We start from the raw sequence: 17,415 nt of genomic DNA, 5'->3' as shown, positions 1-17,415 counted from the left end.
CTTTCCTGGATTAAGTGCCACGAGGGAAAAGAACTAAATATGATTCATTCCTGTCACAAGATTTGTTAGTTTGCAGTTTGGAATAATATTTTTTACAATTAACTTTTATCCATTTATTTCAGAAGAAAAGCTAAAGCACCTCCTCCTCCATCTGAAACCAAAACGGTCACTGATTGTCCATTTGATGACACAGAATCAGCCAACATCATCATGGAACAGAAGGAGAATGTAATTGATAAAGACATTGAACTGTCAGTGGTCCTGCCAGGAGATGTGATCAAATACACTACGGTCAATGGGAGGTATGTTACATGGAATGGCATTTCTGTTTAATTTTCCTTTCCTACTGAAGTTTACTTCAACCTTTATCCAGGCTTAACCCACTCTGTAAAATATACAAGTTTTATAAGGCTGAATGTTTTTTAGTAGATGTGGAAATGTATACTTTACGTAACTATACATACACCTTTTTAGGAAGACTGTTTTTGTGAAGCAGAAGGTCTGTATGGCACCCATAAGGATGAATAGCTGCACCACAGATCTCTAGGAAAATGCTGTTTGTGCAGTACACTGAACTTTCAGATATGCTTTTTCTTTGTTAGACCTTTCTGCTTCCAATTAAGCTACAAAGTGATGTGTTCAGTACTTCTACTTACTGCCCACTAAGAGTCCTAAAAATCATAATTTCATACAAAATATAGAAAGCTTCAAAGAAAGCGTCTAGTTACACCTTTGGTAAACTTTTTTAAATAAATCAAATATGTTTTTCTGAACCTGGTTTTAATTTGGAATAAATATTTCACTCTGTTAATTGGTGAAATGGATTGTGTATGTAATTCCTAAGTCACTTTTAGATCAGAAATTGGTGAGTTGAAATCATAAATCCTGGGAGCTATAAGCTACTGAGATAATTAGCATTCTGTTCTTGCTGAGAGGATCCTATGCAAACCCTTCTGTGGATCAGAGCAGTTGGAATGCCAGTCTGAGCTGAGTAACGTAAACATGTATCTGTGCCTACCTCACATTGTAATGAGAGATACTGGCTGTTGTGGCTTAAGTCTGTTTGCATGCTTTGTCATTTGCTAGAGTTGATGAAGTCATTTTTTAGATATCAAATATCAGAGCTGCAATGGATGAATTTTTATGGATTATTATTATTTTTTCTCCAGACTCCATCTGGTTTTTCAAGATTAATTAATTCCTATGTTATATTTCTTAAAAACAGATGTTCTTAAAAAAATTTGTTATTACTGTGATACTTTGCAGTGTTCTTGCTAGCAAATTTACAGCAAGGAACGTTTATGTCTGTAAATGTGGTGCTTTCTTGTATTTTCTAAATTTTTTGACTCCATATGCACACTGTCAAGCAATTCTCCCCCTTCTTCTCTTCACTCCTTCTGTCCATGCTTCTGAGTACCACATGTGCTGTATCTTGCTTTCCCCAGAACAAAGTTACAAAAAGGAATTTTGAAACTTCTGGCATAGGGTCTCTTGTATGTATTCCTTTACTTAAGCCTAGACAGCAATCTGAATTTTGTAGTCATTGGTGATAGTGATTCAGTTTGTCTGTTCATAATTGGAGGATTTCTCATGGTACTCCAAGCAAGCATTTGGTTAGTTATATTTTAAAAAGTGCCAGTAGGAGCAGTGATAGTGGGGGAAGGTATGTGCTTCAGAGAAAGGAATTGACAAAGCTTTTAAAAAAGTCTTTCTAAATTATTTGTTTTTTAAATGTTTTTTGTGACACTTTTGAATGTTCTCATTAGTTCTAAACACAGCCAAAGAAGATGAGAAATAACTTGACAAATTCCTTTATTTAGTGACTTGATTGTCATCTTTTTCCCCAATGAAGAAATGTAGATTGAGAAAGATTTTTCTGAATGAAATAATTAGTTCCAATTGTATACGTTTGTAAACTATTTTACAGTTAATTTATTTGGAATTTGTGCATTGAATTATTTTCCTGGGTTGCATGTTTAATTTCAGACACATTTCAGGCAGGCCTTAGCTTGGCTAAATTTGTTTCTTCACAGCCCTTTGAGTTTCCATTTGATCCGTTCTTGAGTATTTTGAGTCATTAGGGTTTGCTTAGAGAGCTGTTTAGTCTGCATGGTGAATAGCAAGCTTTGTGGTGTTGCCCTACTTTCCAAAATCTATTGTACTTACATTTGTTAGTAACACGTTCTGGAGGGTTTGATGGTTTTTGTTGTTCTCTGTCAAAACAAGTGCCTTTTTCTGTTTAGAGAATAGCATTAATGAGCACTTTAGCCAGGGAGCTACAGACTTAAGTAATCAGAGAATTATAGGAACCCAAATTACTTGCTTGTAGCTTTATTCTATGTATGCATTCATTTTTATTTTTGCTCATCTTCCAGCCCCACCTAATAATACTTCTAGTGGCTGTTAATGGGGTTTTGTCTGTTCAGTGGTGTTTCTCATTATACTCATGATGGGAAGACCTTGCCTCTTCAATTTAATTAGGTAGGCATATATACTTATTAAAAAAAAAAAAAAAAAGTAGCAAGAGGAATGTAGAAACTTGATTCATGTCTTCTTGAAATACTTGATCCAGTATTTAAAGTGACATCTTTAATGGTTGTTTTTGAACTTGCTATAAATATAACATAGTTTGATGTATTATGTTCATCATAAATGAGACAACTACTAGCCACTTCTTGTTGTCATGTAGTCATGTGGAAATAACCAGAGGAAAGCAGAGAAGGATGGGAGGAGTGCAGGAATACTTGTGATGAGGGATTTCCCGAAAACTAAGTCATGTGATGAGTTTAAAGTAATTGCAAATAAAAATGTTACTGAAATTGGATTAATCGCTTTACTCAGTCTGAAAGCTTTTAAATTTACTGCATTATATGTATTTCTGTACCTTTGTTTTTGGAAGGGTTTGGCAAAAAGTAGTTTTACAAGTTATAGAGAATGTGATTACAAAAAAAGATTTGCTTTTTGTATCATTCTAAGGAAATCTAAAGCAGTTGTGGGTGGCATCTCAGCCTCCAACAGTGTGGGGAGACTGATATCCTCTAGTCATGCAGGTTGTTTTTGGAAGTACTAATTTACAGTGAAACGTTGCCTTTATGTACTAATTTGCATGTACTTGTCTGTTGTTGTGAGCAGCTGTGTTCCTTGCTTACTGGTCTGTGGTTTTTTGTGACTGGTTAAGGTGTGGGCTTGCCCTTTTCTCCATGGTGCGTTTCCACTGAAGGGCTTTCTGTGACCTTTGCCTGTGAATTCCTGTCCTGCTCATCTTCAGCGTTCTTAACATTGCTCCTGCAGCTGAAGACCATAGGAAGGGCACCTTTTAAAGCTATTTTGTACATAAAATGTAGCCAGAAGAAAAGGTAATGGGTAGCTTCTTGGATAGCCTGGTAACCAGAAGGCAAGCAGTACTTCTAGTGATGAGGTGTCTTCTCTGGCTGCCTCCTCCCACACCAGCCCACCCCCAGTGAAATGCACATTTCTAGCTCCTTATCTTCTCTAACAAAAGAAAGTGAGATGGGTGAAGTTGTTTTGTTAGAATCTTAGTAGGAGAAGTGGAGTAGTCCTTCTTCCTTCTAATTGGAGCAGGCTGTGATAGGAGTGAGGAACTGAAATAAATTCTCTCTTTGTATAAATGGAAAAACAGTTTGTTGTTTGTTTTTCACTTAGTCACCAGTGCATTTCTCATGGTACTTTCAGGCTGATATACATCATCCAGACGAGGGCACAGGAGTTTATTACATTCTTTTATATCTTTTCACACTATTTGATAGCTGTTTCCTGACACCTTACAGAGAATTATTTCTCCATGAATTCTGGCTTTGTTATTCCACCTGCTTTTTTCTCCTGAGGCGAGGAATCTTTTACACCACTTAACCAGGCAGGAGCTTTCTCTTGACAAAGAAGTAACTGGAAGGAGCTGTGCATGCACCAGGTAGTCAAGCTGAGCCACTAGAATTTAGAAGACAGGCTGCTTAAGGGATGCACAGGCTGTTCTTTTAGAAGAGGTGAAAATAGAATTAATTTATGGGACTTTTCCCCCTTTAATAAGCATTACAATAATTTCTAAGCTTCAGCCATTCTTAATTCTTTTTACAGAACTGGATTGTGTAAAAAGGCTGTTAAAATTCATACTTGATGTATAAATATATTTATAATCTTTGTCATTTAGGATTCTGCTTAGCTTGATGACTCTTTGAGGGTATCTATTTCCACATTCTGTTATGCTACCAGAAGACTTCCATCTGTTATAAGATTACATCTAGAATTTAAGATTCTTTTGATAAAGCCATACTAGCCGAGTTAGTTTTCACTTAGACACTGCAGTATTCTTTTCAGTGTTTTCTTTTAAATGCGCGGCTCTTGTTTTGCAAACCCTGAGTCCTTAAAAAGTGACTTCCTCAAACTTCATCTCACCTGCTTCTTCCACATGGCTCATGCTGAGAATTTGTATAAATTTATGTCTCTTGTAACCTCAGAGTAGATATCAAAATTTTAAGCTTTGGAAGAAAGCCATTCTTTACTGAATAGAAGGGCATTAATCACAACTGCTGCAGTTCCCACTAAGGCTCAAATAAGATGGCTGATCCACATCTCTTTGCTGGTCTCAGGAAAGCATTGTTTTACATAAGCAAAAATGCCCCTCTTTGCCCCAGCTTTTGCTATAGTTGTGAATAACTTGTTTCAATTTGGTGATTTTTTAAAATATTCAATTTTGGTTTTAATTTTGTTCTAATTGAAGATATTTAAAATCAGTGCTGGACGATAATCACAGTCACGAAAGGGCAAATGCTTAGCATCATACTTTGTTTAATAGCCTGTTTAATTATTATCTCTTGTGACTTTGATTTGCATTTTACAGGAAGCCCATGATGGACTTGCTGATCTTTCTCTGTGCACAGTATCATTTAAACCCGTCAAGTTACACTATAGAGTTGATATCAGCAGAAAACAGCCAGATTAAATTCAAACCGAATACACCAGTGGGAATGCTTGAAGTGGAAAAAGTGATTGTAAAACCAAAACAAATGGATAAGAAGAAACCTGCTCCAGTGATACCAGAGGTGAGGGCTAAAACTATAGTGTACTGAGAAACTACTGTTACTACTGTATATTGTATTCATCAATTTAAGCTCAGCCTGTCGTTTCAGCTTTTCCTGTTATTTCTCATCCTCTCATGGTGGACCCCTGTGAAAAGCTTGTCAATGTGCTATTGATGACCTCTTAAAGTAAAAATATATCTTAATTTATTGTGTCAAGCATCTTTGCTGCCAAAAGAAAGCAACATTGCAATATTATTTGAGATTCTATTTCTTAGTGTCTATCTGAACAGTTTTGAAGATGGAGTGTGGCTGAAGACAACCTTTTGCAAATTGAAAGTCAACAACTTATAACATCCATCATGCTGTGTGCAAGATACTTGGATATAAAAAAAAACCAAAACAAAACTGTAGGACCCATACACCCTTCTGAATACATGTTCATTTTCCTTTGTTACATGCTACAGTTTTTTTCTAATTACATGGCTTTCCCCCTCACCCACCCCCCTGCATATAACCTCAAGAAACCAGGGGCTTTTAGAAGTGCTAAAGCACTTTCTGTGAGTTTCCTAAATCTGTCTGTCCTTCTCTGTCCCTATAGAATACTGTTAATTTTGTTGTTGTTGCTTCTTTTTTGTGGAGTTTCAATTTTTGTTTTGCACAAGGTCAGGGGTGTGCTTTTCAGCTTCCCTTTTAAACTTGGTCCTGTGCACACACACCATGCATGTACTCATTGCTTATTTGCTGTCTTCTCTAGCTACCTAGTGTGACCAGGTATGGCATCCTAGTCCAGGTGTGTTACCTGCTGGACAAACAAATAACATGCTAAAGGAGCAGGCTATTTCAAGTGTCCTTTCCTTGGATAAAAAGGAATTACAAATGATTTCTTAGTTTCTCTTGTACTGTTACTGAAAATATAACATCGAATCTGGCTCTAATGGGAATTCCAGTGATTATTGTAAGACTGTTATGAAAATATTGGTTGTTTCAGAATTTGTGCAGGATATTTATTGGAACTCTCTTCTCTTTAGCAAACAGTAAGGGTAGTGATAAACTACAAGAAGACGCAGAAGACAGTTGTAAGAGTTAGTCCATATTCACCGCTTCAGGAACTGTTGCCAATTATCTGTAGTAAATGTGAATTTGATCCTTCGCACACTGTATTACTGAAGAATTACCAGTCTCAAGAAGCCCTTGATATGACAAAATCTCTTAATGATCTAGGACTAAGAGAACTATATGCCATGGATATCAGTCGAGGTAAGAAACCTTGAGATATCTTTGATAACTTGTTATTGAAAAGATAATTACATAATGTTTCCATAATATATGCTTTTGGCTTTGTGAGTGGGTTTGGTTTTGTTTGTTTAGTTAAAAAAAGAAAAAAAGTAACTCATAAGAAATTCTCAAATTTCAGTATGTGCTTAATTGATCTCCCACAAAATTGAAATTGGAACAAGTGTACCTTTACTTATCCCAAGGAAAGAGCACAGGTGGTCAAGTACAAAGCATCCTTTAAAAGAAAAATCCCATTCTTTCCCCTGCCTTTTCTGAAAAAATACCAATAATGCTGTATTTCCCTCAGCTCATAGAAAGGTGTAGGATTGTGATAAGCTGAGAACAGAAATATCATAGAAATGCAGCTTTATTGTATAATTTTAAAATATTAGAATACTTTAGAATGTATTTAGAATAAATTAGAATGCTTTTCAGTGTAATTTGAATATCATTTGATAATTTCACACATAGATCATAAAGGAACCATAATTAACTTATTAATCATGGTCCAACAGGGGCAGTGTTAAGTAACTTTCCTGTATTTGTGTACTGATCCTATTTCTGGTTTTCACAATAGCTGTAAGATTGTCCTTATTTTACCATGATTAAAAATTACTTCCCAAAGGCCAGTCTGAGCTGAGAAATGGCAGATTTGGAAATTATGCCATCACAAAGTATTTTTTTTGTCACAGGAAAAAAAACCAAACTAAAACAATTGTTACCTAAATGTGTTGTTTGAACTACATGCACCCAAAGTAGATTATCTTCTTTGTCATCTGACTATCACTTTCTTCTACAGACTGGCAGAGCTGCCTTTGATGCAGCATGAACTGTGTGTCATTTGAATGAACAGCCAAAAATCTTTAGGAGGCAATGGAGGGGAGTACAGATGTCCCACAAGGCAGTGCCTCACTAGGAAGTTCAGATATACTATAACTCATTCAGTGCTAAGTGGATTAGCATTTCCATTTTGCATACAACTGAAAAGCTCTGAGTTTTCCACTTTCTTCATGAAAGTAGATGGTGAGGTGTACCTTTATATAACAAATCATGTTTTACTCAGACTATAGTTTCATTATATTCAATTGTTCTCCATGCAGTCTGCATTGCAGTCTGCATTGTAAGCTTTCAGACTCGCTCTTAAATTTTATATTGCATTGGGTAATAAATATATCCATTATTTTCTTCAGTTATTTTTCCTAACACTGAAGATTCGGCTTGGTTTTGTGTCACTTAAAACTACATCCTTTGTTCAACTTGACATTTTCTGTCTTTCTTGTCTGCCTTGTAGCCGCATCACCAGTTGACTTAAACTTGCCATCTTTGAAAGGTAGGCCTTACTGAAATGGGCTTCAAAACTGGAGAACTTGCATGATGTCATCATTTTTTCTTGTAATAATATCTGCCTAACTGACTTCAGCAATTATCTGAGCTATCATAAATGCATAATAAAGAAAAAAGTACAAATGTATATACCCAAACTATGTATAAAGTATTTTTGTACCGTTTTACTTACATTGCTTGAAAATTTATATCCGTGCTTATATTCATCCTATGTGGTGGTATTGCTGCTGCCTGCTGGTTGCTGCATTTGCATTCAAAGGGATTTCTTTATGAAAATAAAATCTAGTAAAAATTGTAGAGAGCCTCTATGTTTACAAAATGTTGATGTGAATAAGGGCATGTAAAGCAGGATGAACTGGGGGTTGGAACTACATGATCCTTGAGGTCCCTTCCAACCTGGGTCATTCTGTGATAAATTCTGCAAGATTTGATTATCTTTACCATGACTGACATGCCAGTTACACACACAGCACCTATCTGGTCTTCCAGTGGTGTATACCATGTGGAGACCTGTACCTGAGCTGCCCTGCTTCGCACTATGCTTTGTATTTAAGCAGTTAGGAATTGTGAACTGGGGAAGTTGATGCTCTTTTCCCTCTCATAGCCTTTTCGTATGAACCGTAGCATTTGATAAGCGGGATGGGCTGGGCTAAGTGCTGGAGTTATCAATAGCAGCTGAAACTCAGCACTTCTCCACTCTGAGAAAGAGGAGAAGAGCACTGATGGTAGGAAACCTGATTGTTTTACAGCTTTTAGAAAAACTATTAACATAAGTGATTTGTGGTGAGATTTGTATATTACTTCAGAAGGCCTGTGATCGACAAAAAGAAAGAATGCAGGAGAAATAATCGTTGCAGTATATAACATCTAGAACTCTTGTCTCCTATTTTAGACTCCGATCGTGTGTCTGAAAACTCAGATGTTCTAAAAGAGAAAGAAAACAAAGGGTTTTTCAGCTTTTTTCAACGAAGCAAGAAAAAAAGAGAACAAGTAAGATGTAATAAGCAGAACTTCCTATAAGCAGAACTTTTCTAAACATATTCATAGTGATACATCAATGTTTTCCCGAAAGCTTAAGTAATATATGTATATTTCTTTTCTTTCACCCAAATCCCAAGACTGCCAGTGCCCCAGCAACTCCGTTAATGAGCAAGCCAAGGCCAACATTTACCACAAGATCTAGCACTGTTAGCAAGCAGTATGATTCTAACACTCTGCCATCTGAAATGCCAAAGAAACGGAGAGCTCCTCTACCACCCATGCCAAATTCTCTGAGTGCCCCCCAGGAACTTGCAGAAGCCAGGACAGAACCTGATATCGTGAAATCTAACAGCCTTGGTATGAATGATCAGGTTAGTTGAATTTGTTTCACTTTCCCTGAACCAAGAAATTTAGAGCTGATAACATCAATAATCTTGCTATATATTTGCTGATGCTTGAAATTTATTGGAAATAAAACTCTAGTACCTGCTTTTGAAAATTTTAGTTTGAAAACAACTACAGAAATTGGAAGACGCTTCTTCTAGTTTTTGTGTCATCTATCTGAAGTAGCTGATCTATTTTGAAAAAGCAAGACAGAGTTTTTATATAAGCTGTATGAGCTGTGAAGACCTTCTTGCTCTTATGGACGAATAATTAATTTATTATTTTTTTTTTTTACATGAAGTTTACACAGATATTTCTTTCTTTTTTTTTTTTTTGTTAACATTTTCTCATTGTATCATGTTCTGTAATGTTTTTTTTTTCCTGTCATTTTTAATGTTTGAGTTATACAACAACAAAGAGTAGTTTGTTCGTTATGCTACTTGAAAAAGGTGAAAATATTGGGAAAGAGTCTTGAGAATCTTGTGCTACCAGCAAGTTAAAATGTTTTTAGTGAAATGGGAATGTATTTAATTGAGTTGTATGTGTAGTTAGTTACCAATATACTCATTGCACTGCACAAATTCAGCCAAATGGGATTTGGGGAAAAACTGAGGCATTATGCAATATCAAGATCTTACCTTTAATACCAGTTAAGAATTCCAGTTAAAGCTCAAGACTAAACTTATCATTTTAAATGGAGAATCACCTACTTTTTTTTTCCTCTCTCTCTTTTCTTTTCTTCTTTAAAACCAGAATCTAAAGATGATCTTCAATAAATGAGGTTACCTTCATGCTAGAAAGATAAACTGTAGAACTAAATGAGATGCAAGACTGAGGGATTTATTGTTTGTTAGACTAGGAGGAAATAAAAAGAAATTTCAAGCTGTGACTTTTTTTATACATTGATTTAATCATTCAGTGATGCACAGGGCCACAAGAGAGCACTGTTTAACATCAGTTCTGAATTTGTGTATTCTATCTTGCTGAAAACTTTTATCGTTAAAAGACAGCAGTTTCTTTCTATATTCTAATAAAAGTAATTTCAGTTTGTTTTTTTTTTTTTTACCTCATCATGTTTGTCTTCTAACTGAATTCAGTTTTTTGGAAAACAATTTATTAGTATCAATGTGTAACGATTAATATCCTCTTATATCTAACAGTAATGTATAACTGCAGGTTTGAATCTGTCTCTCAACGAAATAACAAATTTATTGTTTCATACTGACTTTTTTTTATCAATCTAAAGTGATTTGACGGAAGTTGAATGACCCATGAATAAGATTCCTTTGAAATGACTCCTCTTTAATTCTGATTTGGTTGTTATGCTGTTTTTGTTGGGTACTGCAAAGCTTGGGACTGAAGCGTGTGTGAAGATTTGCTGTGTACTTTGCTTTTTATTAATTCATGTAAAAAATCTTTTTACCATCTATGAGGGCTGCTCCTAAAGTAATGCTTCCTATTTTATTATGTTGACCAACAATCTCAGAGGTGGATGTTGGTGGTATGGCAGTAAAGTCTGAATCTTTGTCAGTATTCTGTAATGTTTTGTGGCTATGCAACAAATGGCAGCAGAGGGGCAGTATGGCAAAATGCCATCTGTTATGGAAGTGCGTATGAAGCAAAAGTGTCATATAATTCCTTCATGTGGGAAAAAAATTACACCCGTTGGCATCTCTTGTCTCTTGTTGTACATTTATGTCGACCATACAGTGGATGTGAGCATAATGAAGAGCATCTTGATTAGCTCATCCATGGGAATTGGTGGACTGTGACCAGGGAACTGTATACAGAATGAAATATTAGCTTGAGTGCAATATTGAACAGCAGTTGCAATGCTGGAATATTGCAAAGACTGCACCAGGTGGGTTTCACAAAAGCTCATGCCAAAAGAGAAAGAGTATCATGTGCAAGTCTGTTAGGACTTATTGAATCGATATGAGGCCAAATGTGATAGTTTCCTGGATTGCATCATTAACCTTTGAGGAGACGTGATGACACCAATATGAGCCAGAGTCAAAACAGCAGTCCACAATGTGACAATGTGTGAATTTCCTGTTGAATAAAATGTTCAAGATGCAGCCTCCTGTGGGTAAGGTGGTGTGCACTGTCCTTTGGGATTGGAAAGGTGAGATTCTTCTGGATTTCCTGGATCTTGGACATACTCCTAACTCTGACCTCTGCATCATGATGCTAATAAAGTTGAAGGCTTGAACAGAGTCAGACCAGAGAAGAAGACCACCTTTCTCTTGCAAAATAATAACAGGCCTCATACTAGTTTGAAGACCAGGGAGCATATTGCTATTCTTGGCTAGACTGTCCTACCGTACCTGCCACATAGTCCAGATTTACTGCTTTCTGACTTCCATCTGTTTGTGCCAATGAAGAATGGACTGCACGGGCAACATTTTCCTAGCAAAATTGCCCTCATAACAGCTGTGGAACAATGGATCACATCCAGGAAGGCAGAGTGAAATATCAGTTTTGTCTTGATAAACTGTTTGCCTGGTCTTGATAGCAGCACATTGAAGTGGTAGCATTAGGCAACAGAGGAACGAGCCAACGTTAAGGGAACAGTGTTCTCACTGTTGTTTATCTGCATATTCACAGTGTATTGTAGTCCAGTTTCTCATGATTTTTAAAAAAAAAAAAAAAAGTTTTTAATGTTTACTTCCTTCTGCTTTTTTGTTTCTCTTAAGAAAGAAACTGCTTTCTCTGTATTTGAACAATTACACTCTGATATGAAAATGATTCTTTTTCTGCCTCAATTTCAGAATGATTACTAAACTAGTTTTTGAAGATGTTGTCTTATTTTTAGGTGAGAAATTAGTATGATATGGAGGTAAGGCTATAGCTTTTACGAGTTATGGTAGTGTGAGTTGTTCATTCTTTGTGATGCAGAAGATGACCAGTACAGCTTAAGTACTGTATTTTTGTCCAGTAATTCCAATGTTAAATCAAATAGGAAAAATTCTCACTTACATGTTGGTTCTAATTTTAGGCAAGATGGCTCTTGCCAGAAGTACATTTAGAGCTAGCTAGTTTAAACATATAACACAGTCTGTCTATCTTCTGTTTTCATAAAAGTGGATGCATTATTCTAGTAACAGCCATTTTTTTAAAAGAAAAGTGTTTCTTTTAAATTGCTATTTTTCTTTGGAATGCTTTATTTTTAAAAAGTAAGTGGTGATATATTTCTTTTTCATGAGTGTTTGTCACCTCATGCTGTTTTCAGTTACTGTAAAGAAGCATACATAAGCTATGCTTGCATAGGGGTGAATATTTTTAGTCAAACCATGTACAGTTTAAAATGATGGATAGAACATCACAACTGTAGAGATACAGCTTGCTTTTTTTTACTCAACTGTAAAACCCAAAGAAATTGAAATCTCCAGTCTCCTTGTTAGAAAAGAAGAGTTGGTGGAGGAAAATAGAGGGGTTAGGAAGCAACAAAAGCATGAAGTGTTCTTGAAGAGGTTTATTAGTCACTGTCATGGAACAAGTTGGAAGACTGCTGAGGGGGGATGAGTTCCATGCTTCAGAAGTTAGATCAGAAACTCAGTAGAGCAAGGACACAGCAAGCACTATGTGAGCCTTAGGAGGTCTTCAATAGAGCCAGTGCTCACTGTGGGATGGCAGTGCTCAGAGCTGCCTGTGGTCTTTTGCTTAAGTTTGCCTGAAGGCCATCTGATACCATTTTGAAATAATTTGGAACTGATGAGGATACTGCATCCCTCTCACTTTCTCCATAGTTTGTTTGGTTTTTTTTTTTGGTTTGTTTGTTTTTTTTTTAATCTGCCTCTTGTACTAGCAAGTTTTAGAGCTAGACAAAATGTGCACAATTTAGACAAATCATATGAGAGATGAGTAAGATTTGAGTTTTTGTACAGAGCACTGTCAGCTGAATTTTTCCTAATACATTCTTACGTTCTTTCCAGTAGGGCAGAGGTGTATTGGTTTATGCATAGTACCTAGTCTAAGTTGAAGAGAGCTTAATCAATAAATGGAAATTGGGTGCATTAAACATTATAGGAGCAAATGCAATAGCAATACTTGTGTTCTCTGTAGCAGTGTACTTTGTTATCCCGTTCCCTTGTATGGTCTCTTCTAAACCTACTTACCCTTGGAACAAAAGAGATGCTGGTGATGTGAAAATACATATATAGTCACCATTTTTGTATGGTATGCTTTTGAACACACTGAAAATGCTCCACTCTATTCTTTCCCCAGTACGTAATGTTTTTCTCCTATTCCAGCTACAAACTAGCTAGGTTTACTTGCCATTCTATTGCTTTTTTAAAAAATGTTAGGAATAGTCAGGTGCCACATCTGCCATAGCCAAGAGAGGCTGGAACATGGGAAGCAATGGTCTCTGTAAGTGTTGGCTTAGGCTGGTGTGGGATTTGGTGCTAAATGCATCTGCACACATTTGAGGCTAAAATGTTGCATATTCATGCTTGTTCTTGTTGTGAAAGTTAAGACAAAAGTGTTCACACCAGTTTCTCCTTTAATTACTTCAGGGATTCAAACATGAACTTTAATTAGAGTGCAGCTGATAAAGCACTGGCTATCATTGGGAGTTGGTATGACAAATGAATGCCCAGATGTACATTCTAAAACTATGTCAAATGTATCTCAATACCATTATTTTTTCCCATCTGTTTAAAGTACTATTTTCACATTACAGTCTTTGTTAGGATTTGAAAGCTCTTAATATTCATATGTTGAATAATTCCTTAGAAAATCTGTTCAACACTTGAACCGTAACTGGAACATTTAGTACTTTATTGAAATCTCTTTGCAAACCGTTTATTTCTTTGAATGCAAAGGGCAGCAGAGAGGCTTATAAAAATCTTCTAGGAGCATTTGTGCTCTTATACTGAGAACATTATTCCCCTCCCTACACATACACCCTTTCTTGTGCAGGTGGAACTCTGGTGACATCTGTTTGGCTGAGCGAATGAGCACAGAGCTCCAAGCCAGCCAAGTCAGCTGAAGGGAGGCTGTGCAGAGCAGCTGAGGGCACAGACCTGTGAACAGAGCAGCAGTGTGTGGTGCAGAACAGAGGGGCTGCTGCCTGGAGAGTAGATTCCACAAGGAGAGAAATAGAACCAACCTGATAGCAAGACGGGAGATGGTTTAATAATAATAAAGCCTTGGTTGTGGAAGTAATATTAAATTTGACATTCCATCCTGCAAAAATTCAGATGCTGAATACCATTAATTTACTCTCCTGTAGAACTGTTCAGGAAGGGTGAAGTTTTAATCCAAGAACTGACTCAATCCTAGTCAGTTGATTAGGAGTGGAGTCCAATGCCCATATCCTCTGCTGTTCTTAAAAGAACATTTCACCTTTTGCTTTGTTTTTTTCTTCTTACAACCTGGAAGCCCCACTTTGATGTAAAAGGTGCAATGCTTCAGCATTAGAGTGATTGGTAGAAAAATCATGTGAACATTTTGGATGTAGCTGCTTCTTGTGGTGGAGTATCTATTTGTCATTACGCGATGCTGAGTGTGAATGAAACACAGCAGGTGACTGAGTATCCCAAGGGCAGCTCAGAGGATGGTTTTCATTCATTCAGGTGTTGTGCTGAGATCTAGCAGGAGCTGCCCAACGTTGCTTCATGGGCAGCTTGCACCAATATCTCTTCTCTTGTAATTTTCTTGATAATTTTATTACGTAGGACCCAGTGCTGTAGCTTTTTATCTTTAATTGATCTTCCTTACTTTAAGATGTATGCTCATTTTCTAGTGTTAGCTTGATAAATAATAAATATTTTATTCTATGGATCTTGGCATGGTCAACAGTTCAGTTGTCAGTGATCTTGTAGAAAGAATCATCTGGGGAAATAGAAGATTGTAGGCATACATATATCACCTCTGCTACTTGATAATCTCCTTTGTGAAGGTTTCTTCAGTATGAGGCAAACTGCTGTTAAAAGTGACAGGCATATTTACAGCTGCTGTCTTTTGGATTTGGAGTGTACTTAGAAAACAATTTAAAGATCAGTTGGACTGTTGCATCATACAAACATATTCTCAGTAGGTATCCTGTAAATAATCTTCGTTGATTTCTTTTCCAATGCTTTTGATTACTTGTAAATTAAGAAGTCTGTTTTCTGCTATGATAATGTGAGGGGATTATTACAGCTGAAATGGTTAGTATAATTATTTTTGTTATGATTTATTGCAATTATTGAATAGATGTTATGATGAGACAGTTGTACTTTCCAAAATAACTTCTGAAAGATGGCATTAGGGAAATTTCTATAGAAGTTCAAGTATTTTAAGTAGGGTAACAAAATCCTATTAGTTACACGTGTAGTCTAATCAAATATGCTTCAAATATGCCGTTGAAGGAACAAAGAAGGAAACACTGTGTAATTTCTGTTTTGTCCAGCTGAAGGAAACATTCTTTCATAATTACTTTACCTACTTTTGAAAAGATTGGTTTGAGTTTTGCAAAATGACCTTAATAGGTTATAAAGGGAAAAAAATTCTCTTTTATGTTATACATAACAACTGACTGTTTTTCTATTGGGTCTTGCACCTCTGTGTATATATTCCATTACTATAGAAAGTGTTTTTTTAGTTTATTATTTTATTTTTAATTTGAAGAAAAAAAGTGAGAAACATCATATGCTTTGTAATAGGTGGACAATCACTCGTGCCCAAATATTTATTAAAAACACATCTGGAGAATAATTACAAGAGCTGCTTTTCTGGCTTTCATTATTAATAATCATTCTCCCACCCTGTCTACCTTCATAGGCCCCTTTGGGATTAGTAAGAAAAGGTTCTCTGCCGCTCAGTGACACAGCTTCTGTAAGCTCTCTACGGAGGATGAAGCGCAAAGCACCCTCACCACCCTCTAGAACACCAGAAGATCAAAGTGAAAGCAGTAATGGGACTGGTAATCTTTTTATGCTCTTTAATTGGGAGTCAATGGAAGGCATGGCAATTTGGTTAAACATTAAAGAAATACTACCCGATAAGATAAGAACTTTCAGTAAATATATCAGTGTTGAAGATCTTTGGATTGTAGGGAAGTGACAATCCTACTTTATTAAATTGACTGATGTAGTGTGAAAAACATTGTTTTAGGGCATACAGATTAGTATCAAATATGCACAGGAACACTCACCCAATTAGTTATTGTGAGGTTAACTGTAGCAATTGTTTTGTGATACACATATGGGGAGAGAAGATTAGTTTCTCTGCCTCAGGGATGGATTAATAGGGGGGCTTAATTAATTAATAGGAAATGGACCAAGAAGAAGAATATTTGTTATTGGCTTTTGTTCTTTTATAATTCTTTTCTTTGATCAAAAAGTCAACTCTCTGAGGTTCAAAAATACCTAAGATTTGATGTTAAAAATACCTGGGAAATGTGATAACAAGCACTGGTTACTTAAGAGAAGGTGCATTTCTTGAAGTACTCACCAGTCTGTAAAATCATAATTTAACATACTGTATAGAAATAGAGAGGCGATGCTTATTACATGACTTGTTATGTCTTACCTTTTCAGTAACAGAGTCAAGAGAATCAGTCCTCACTGAAGTGGAAGGAAGAGCTGCTGAAATGCGGTCTGAAACAGGTTGGTTTTTTTTCCAAATATATCAGTTAAGTACATGTCATAATAAACTGTTATAATAATAAATCACTGTACTGTAGGTACAGATATGTTGAAAAGTACATACTAACTTCAGTGTTTCAAATCCATTAAGTTTTCAATTGAAAGAAGAATAGTATTTTTTATAATAATGATGTACAGTAAATTTTGGATTGATTTCTGTGCTTCACATTGAAGAAACTAAACATTATCCCCTTTTTATCCACAACGAGACCAGGCAAGAACAAGCTAGAATCTTGTTGACTTCTGTATATTCCATAACAAAACGTTCAAAAGCTGAAACCGAGCCTTGTTTCCAGAATCCTGTTTTGCTGCCCTTAACGTACATAATTTAGGGGTAGGAGAAAATCTTTACTTGCTTTTTGGTTTGCATCTGAACAGCCTTTGAAAGCACAAGTTATAAGTGTAACTATCAACTGCATGCATACATAGTTCTTTATAATCTATTTCATTTGTTGGGTGCTATGGAAAAATGTGATATATAAAAGTATAGCTATTCAAAATACAATTCTTTAGCTGCTGAACTCTATTTTATTTTAAGTTCTTCATTTTGTACTATTAAGTGCTGCTATTGGTATGCAGAGTTCAGATACAAGACAGAGTATCTAGAATAGTCTTCTAAAATTTAGTAAAGCACTTAGAATAATTAGTGTCTGTGCAATCCGGAAAAATTTCTCTTCTATGTGTTTCACTGAGGATGTAATACATGAACGCTAAGCATGTGGGACTCCATGAGCAGTATATGAGGTTCATGTATTTACTCA

The 17,415-nt window shown here is 36.0% G+C and overlaps 1 protein-coding gene across 4 annotated transcripts in view; it reads left to right on the top strand.

Annotated features, from left to right (window-relative positions):
- Positions 1-17,415, top strand: part of COBLL1 (cordon-bleu WH2 repeat protein like 1) — a 73,972-nt gene that overhangs the window by 40,660 nt on the left and 15,897 nt on the right. For all 4 annotated transcript variants that reach the window (XM_015869041.2, XM_015869043.2, XM_015869045.2 and 1 more), the window contains 8 exons: positions 123-302; positions 4,856-5,057; positions 6,065-6,293; positions 7,603-7,641; positions 8,548-8,645; positions 8,774-9,007; positions 15,789-15,930; positions 16,547-16,615. In XM_015869041.2, the coding sequence (XP_015724527.1) occupies positions 123-302; positions 4,856-5,057; positions 6,065-6,293; positions 7,603-7,641; positions 8,548-8,645; positions 8,774-9,007; positions 15,789-15,930; positions 16,547-16,615 (1,193 nt within the window). The remainder of the gene's footprint in view (positions 1-122; positions 303-4,855; positions 5,058-6,064; positions 6,294-7,602; positions 7,642-8,547; positions 8,646-8,773; positions 9,008-15,788; positions 15,931-16,546; positions 16,616-17,415) is intronic.

This window comes from Coturnix japonica, chromosome 7, assembly GCF_001577835.2.
Source record: "Coturnix japonica isolate 7356 chromosome 7, Coturnix japonica 2.1, whole genome shotgun sequence".
Classification (NCBI taxonomy): domain Eukaryota; kingdom Metazoa; phylum Chordata; class Aves; order Galliformes; family Phasianidae; genus Coturnix; species Coturnix japonica.
The sequence above is the reverse complement of the archived record's forward strand: the minus strand, read 5'-3'. Positions and strand labels throughout refer to the sequence as shown.